The sequence below is a fragment of the Excalfactoria chinensis genome, unplaced genomic scaffold (assembly GCF_039878825.1).
Source record: "Excalfactoria chinensis isolate bCotChi1 unplaced genomic scaffold, bCotChi1.hap2 Scaffold_68, whole genome shotgun sequence".
Taxonomy (NCBI): Eukaryota; Metazoa; Chordata; class Aves; order Galliformes; family Phasianidae; genus Excalfactoria; species Excalfactoria chinensis.
In genome coordinates, this window is record NW_027315710.1 from 593,956 (window position 1) to 600,454 (window position 6,499).

The 6,499-nt window shown below is 50.3% G+C and overlaps 1 protein-coding gene across 1 annotated transcript; it reads left to right on the forward strand.

Annotated features, from left to right (window-relative positions):
• The first annotated feature begins 5,140 nt into the window (after positions 1–5,140).
• Positions 5,141–6,064, forward strand: LOC140265178 (olfactory receptor 14J1-like). The gene has a single exon (XM_072361063.1). The coding sequence runs from the start codon at positions 5,141–5,143 to the stop codon at positions 6,062–6,064; it is 924 nt and encodes a 307-aa protein (XP_072217164.1).
• Positions 6,065–6,499: the final 435 nt, after the last annotated feature.

A 6,499-nucleotide genomic window follows, 5' to 3' on the forward strand; every position in this document is an offset into this window, starting at 1 on the left:
TGAGTTGTCCCTGGCTCCTCTTGGCCAACAACTCCTGAAAGACAACAGCATCATGACTCTGCTTTGAAATCTAATGAATTAAACACCAGATGTCCAGTGGTCAGTGACTGATTCCAGACATATGGGAAGTCCTACCAGACATCGTTTGATGAAACAAAAAAGGGCACACAGACAAGGACAGAGAGGGGTGGACTTGTGCTGTGCAAAGCAGTGATTCAGCTGAGTTACTGCGGACATCTCAACCATAAAGGGAAACCTCGTGGCTGAAATGGGATTCAGCTCCCCACGGACACACAGGAGCTGGGATTCCTCTGGTCCAGTTCCGATGTGCACAAGGTGTTGCCTGCATGTGAGCTCCTGCTCTGAGTCCTCAGCCCTTCAGCAGGGCGGCAGTTGCTCACACACAGACTCTGATGTGATGCCCAAGGTGCCTGGGCTGTTTTTGGGTGTCTGCCAGTGCTTGTAAACTGTGTGGGAAATCCATGTGATAGACACCTCCTTCCTGAGCATCAGCTGGAGGCCAGATAGGGGATAGCACCGGCTGTCTGGTGAACTCACATGCAGCTGCAAGTGCAGCACAGGGCCTTCAGGAAAGCCATGCCCTTGGAGTGTCCATGTTTCTACGTCAAGTCCAACACCCACGACCGGACAAATGTCTGTGTGCCACCTTCTGCACACTAATACCATAGATGAGCTAACCAGTCGGGCTATGTCCAATGATGCTTTCCAATCAGGATGTTTAATTCGGTGGTTTTGCACTAATGCAAAATCCAACACACAATAACCTAGAATTTATGGAAGAGGTGCAGGTATGAGCTCTTCTTTGGACCACAGGGACACAGTTTAATGGTGTCCACAAGTGCACTGCAGCGCAAGGGGGATACAGAGCCTTTATGATTGATGGGCGAGGAGACAAGGAAGTGCTTCTGCCCTCTGTGAGAGTGCACTGAGCTCTGCCTGGGGATGGCAGAGCTGCCAGGTCAGAGCTAATGGAAATGGCAAACAGAGGAGACCAACAGTGTCTCTTCCTGTCTTCCTTATCAGGGAGAGCAAGTGGAAGATGCCCTTTGCAGACAGATGGGAGCCTGATGTTGTCAGGCCTTTGTCCTGTTTGGGGGTCTTTATCACAGAATCACAGAATCACAGAATTATAGGGGTTGGAAGGGACCTCTAGAGATCATCGAGTCCAACCCCCCTGCCAAAGCAGGCTCCCTACACCACGTTGCACAGGTAGGCGTCCAGGCGGGTCTTGAATATCTCCAGAGAAGGAGACTCCACCACCTCCCTGGGCAGCCTGTTCCAGTGCTCTGTCACCCTCACTGTAAAGAAGATCTTGCGCACATTCATGCGGAACTTCCTATGCTGAAGTTTCAGCCCATTTTCCCTAGTCCTGTCCCCACGCACTACTGAAAACAGACCAGCCTCGCCACTATGGCTCCCACACCTCAGGTATTTATAAACCTGGATCAAGTCCCCTCTCAGCCTTCTTTTCTCAAGGCTAAACAGACCCAGTTCCCTAAGTCTCTCCTCATAGGGGAGATGCTCCAGGCCCTTCACCATCTTTGTGGCCCTCCGCTGGACTCTTTCCAAGAGATCCCTGTCTTTTTTGTACTGGGGAGCCCAGAACTGGACACAGTATTCCAGATGAGGCCTCACCAGGGCAGAGTAGAGGGGGAGGATCACCTCCCTCGAGCTTCTGGCCACGCTCTTTTTAATGCACCCCAGAATGCCATTGGCCTTTTTGGCTACAAGGGCACACTGCTGGCTCATGGCCAACCTGTCGTCCACCAGGACGCCCAGGTCCCTCTCAGCAGAGCTCCTCTCCAGCAGGTCTTCCCCCAGCCTGTCCTGGTGCATGCAATTATTCCCCCCTAGGTGCAAGACTCTACACTTGCTTTTGTTAAACCTCATCAAGATTTTACTGCCCAGCTCTCCAGCCTGTCCAGGTCTCGCTGAATGGCAGCACAGCCTTCAAGCGTGTCAGCCAATCCTCCCAACTTTGTATCATCAGCAAACTTGCTGAGGGTGGCAACTATCCCCACGTCAAAGTCATTGATAAAGATGCTGAACAAGACCGGACCCAGCACAGACCCCTGTAGAACACCATTACCTACAGGTCTCAGACCAGACTCTGCACCACCAATGACAACCCTCTGTGCTCTGCCAGTCAGACAGTTCTCAACCCACCTCACTGTCCACTTATCTGTCCCACACTTCCTCAGCTTTCTTACAAGGATGTCATGGGGAACAGTATCAAACGCCTTGCTGAAATCAAGGTAGACTACATCCACCGCTCTCCCCCCATCCACCCTGACAGTGACAATGTCATAGAAGGCTACCAAGTTGGTTGAGCATGACCTCCCCTTGGTGAACCCATGCTGACTACTCCTAACAACGTCCTTTTCCTCCAGTTGCCTGGAGATGGCATCCAGCACAAGCTTTTCCGTCACCTTTCCAGGGACAGAGGTGAGGCTGACTGGCCTGTAATTACCTGCATCTTCCTTCTTGCCCATTTTTGAGGACCGGAGTGACACTGGCTATTCTCCAGTCTTCAAGCACCTTTCCCATTCTCCAAGACCTCTCAAAGATGATAGAGAGTGGTTCAGCAATCACCTCTGCCAGCTCCCTCAGCCCCTGCGGATGCACCCCTTTGGGTTGCATGGCTTTATGAACATGTGTGGCCTAGGAACTCACAGACCACCTGTTCCCTGACTAAAGGCAAGTCTTCCATTCCCCAGACCCTCTCAGTAAGCTCCAGGGTCTGGGATTCCTGAGGGTGAGCTTTCTCACGGAAGACAGATGCAAAGAACTCCTTCAGTATCTCTACCTTCTCTGCATCCCTGATTACCAGAGCACCCCCCTCACATAGTACGGGACCGGCATTCTCCCTAGTCTTCCCTTTTCCTGCTAGCATACTTTACAAAGCCTTTATCGCTACAGCCAGATTCAATCCCAGGTGGTTTTTCACCTTCAAACAGGGGCAACTCCTTGTGCACATCTGCTCTAAGCCAAGAGGAGTCCCATCTCCCATGCGTCTGTGGGGAAATGAATCTCATTTCAACCCCAGGCTTTTACATCTGAAGATGAGAAACATGCACTGACTGCCTCAGCTGAATGATGATCCTACAAAGGAGAAGTCAGAGGGTCCCTGTCCTTGTCTGCGTGTCTTTTTTATTAAGGGCCAGGAGCAGAGCTCTCCAGATGAGGCATTTGCACTTCTGCTAGGCAAACACGATCTGTTAGGACAAAATGGCATAGTAAAAGAGTTAATCTCAAAGTCAAAAGTTAGGTATTTGGGCCCATAAACAAGTGGGATGTGCGGTTAAGACAAGGGAAGAACATCCTGCACACTAAAGGGAACATGTCTCAAGAACTAGGCCAGAATCGGACTACTTCTATCAAGCACGACAACGTAAATAGGTCAGAGCAAGGAAGACTTCAAGCCTTCGTGAAGAAGATATCTGTCTTCATCCCCTAGACCACTGGAGGGAGACCCCCACTATAAAGTGCACCAGAGTGAGGGGCAGTATGTAAATGAGTTACTGGAAACAACGAATATGTAGATGAGTTCCACGAAATTTGTTGGATATGTATCGGCTTGGCTTTCAAATATGTAACCCTTCTGCTTTCTGGTGTGCAAGGTAGGTGTGGTCCCACTTGCACCCGGTGCCTAATAAACGTATTCCTACTTTATAACCTAACTCTGTCTTAGAGAGTTTGATTCCGCAATCCAAAGCCATGCTACTGGTATCTGTCTGTCCACTTGTGACAAATTCATCAGACATCCAAGTGTATTTTACAGAGATGAGCCTGCTGTCTATCAGGAGCTTCCAGCCCTGGAGCCCCAGGGAAATCTCCAAGGGAAGCAGGGAGGAAGAGAAACTCAAATCCTCAGGTGTGCTGAGCTGAACCGGGCTCCTGGGACACAGAGAGTTGATACAAGTGGGCAGTGCTGCAGAGAGACAGCTGTGCCCAGGAGCAGCTCTTGTGCACAGCACAGCCTGCAGCTGAGGGAAGGAGAGGAGAGAAAGGGGAGAGAGCTTGAAGGATGTGTATGGCATGAGCAGGCTGTGAGTTTGCTTCAGGAACATTTCTCACAGACCATGACACGGTAAGTCTCACTGCAGGCCATGCAGCTGCTATTCATAGAGGGTTAACTAAAACTGAGACGTTCCATAGCAGATCTGGCTTCTGGCACTGCATGCTTCTTTACTGTGGAAAAAGACTTCTGATTGAGCTGAGGGTTTCCGTGCTGCAGTATGAAAGCACAGCCCTGAGGGCTGCGTGTCCCAGCACGGCTGCAGACTGTGCATATGGGGCTGAAGGTGGGTGCCCAGGGCTGTCCTGCAGAGCAGGGTCCCTGCTGTGCCCCAGGGGCTGTGTGCCGGCTATGGGACTCTGCCGCCTGCCAGGCTCAGCACTCAGCCTGCCCGGGGAGCTGTCCAGGGTGCTGCAGGGAGATGTGTGGGGGGAAGGAGCCCCCCGGCAGGGCTTGTGCTGCCACAGCTGCTGCCTGGGGCAGGGGATCACAGCTCAACTGCACAGCAGAATGTTTGTGAGAGTACTTTGCAAGATGAGATCCAAGGCTGGGATTTTCCATTTCCAGTTCTGAAAGAAGGAGAGAGGACTGGAGGCAGAAATCTAAAAGCGGCTGTCATCTTTGAACACAGCTATGAAACACCTCAGTATTTCTTCTGTCCATCTGTTGTTTTGTGAACAGTCACGCAGGTTGTGCTTTCAGACTCTCCTTCCTGAAAGGATACGATCCGTTTCTGTTCTCTTTGTTTTCTGCAGCCATAATAAGTTCACTTGTCATGTAAACAGGCTGATTTCTGTGAGACAATTTGAAGTGCGCAGATGCTGGGGCTGGGGTCTCCAAGAGCGGCTGCAGTATAGAGGAAACTATCCAGGAGGCTGGGATATGATTAGGAAATTAGCAGAAGGAAAGAGCTCCCTAATCTTCTACTCCTTAAGAGATGGTGAAGCTCATAAAAATAAATACAAGTTCTAGAGTTAAACGGTCATTTTCCAAAGGGAAAGGAAAAAAGTATAGTATAGCAGGAGGAGTGTCTCTGAGAATGGTCTGAACTTGTCATTATCTTCTGCACTCTGAGCAGGACTCCAAGCCCAGGAACAGCAGATGCCCAACAGCAGCTCCATCAGCGAGTTCCTCCTGCTGCCGTTGGCAGACACGCGGCAGCTGCAGCTCCTGCACTTCTGGCTCTTGCTGGGCATCTACCTGGCTGCCCTCCTGGGCAACGGCCTCATCAGCACAGCCGTAGCCTGCGACCGCCGCCTGCACACCCCCATGTACTTCTTCCTGCTCAACCTGGCCCTCCTCGACCTGGGCTGCATCTCCACCACTCTCCCCAAAGCCATGGCCAACGCCCTCTGGGACACCAGGGCCATCTCCTACGCAGGATGTGCTGCACAGCTCTTTTTCTTTGCCTTCTTTGCCTCAGCAGAGTGTTCCCTTCTCACCATCATGTCCTATGACCGCTACGTTGCCATCTGCAAGCCCCTGCACTATGGGACCTTGATGGACAGCAGAGCTTGTGCCACCATGGCAGCAGCTGCCTGGGGTGCTGGGGTTCTCAATTCCCTGCTGCACACTGCCAGTACGTTTTCACTGCCTCTCTGCCATGGCAATGTTGTCCACCAGTTTTTCTGTGAAATCCCCCAGATCCTCAAGCTCGCCTGCTCAGCCTCCTACATCAGGGAAGTTGTGCTTCTCATTTTTAGTGCCAGTTTAGCCTCTGGGTGCTTTGTTTTCATAGTGGTGTCCTATGTACAGATCTTCATGGCTGTGCTGAGGATGTCTTCTCAGCAGGGACGGCACAAAGCCTTCTCCACGTGCCTCCCTCACCTGGCTGTGGTCTCCCTGTTTCTCATCACTGCCTTTTTTGCCTACCTGAAGCCCCCATCTATCTCCTCTCCATCCACAGACCTGATGATGGCAGTTCTGTACTCGGTGGTGCCTCCAGCAGTGAATCCTCTCATCTACAGCATGAGGAACCGTGAGGTCAAGGATGCAATAAGGAAAGTGATTACCAAATGTATTTAAATAGCAGTGAATGGCCGATCTTTTCGAATTCATGATTTATAATGCAGTTTTTTTCTTAATCAAGCTCTCTTTTATTGTTGTTCTGTCCATTTTATGTGTGTTATTTATTCTTTTTTTTTTTTTTTTTTTTTGTACTGTAATGTTTTTCTGTAAAACATCATTACTCAAATCAATTTTTATTCAGCTTGTACCTTTGTATTGTAGCCCAGACACACTGCACATAAACATAGAATCATAAAATTATCCAGGTTGTAAAAGACCTTGAAGATCATCAAGTCCAACCACAGCCTAACCACTGTACACTAACTCTAACATCCCTCTGCTAAGTCATATCCCTGAGCTCTCTGTGAACCTTAACAGAATAAAGGATGTCCAGTGACTCTGTCTGTCCTTCTTGTGAGACATTACTGGAGCTTTTGGGGTCAGATGTTCTCA

Bases quoted from the DNA above. Each gene is read 5' to 3' on its own strand.
- LOC140265178 (XM_072361063.1), top strand. From the start codon at position 5,141: ATGCCCAACAGCAGCTCCATCAGCGAGTTCCTCCTGCTGCCGTTGGCA.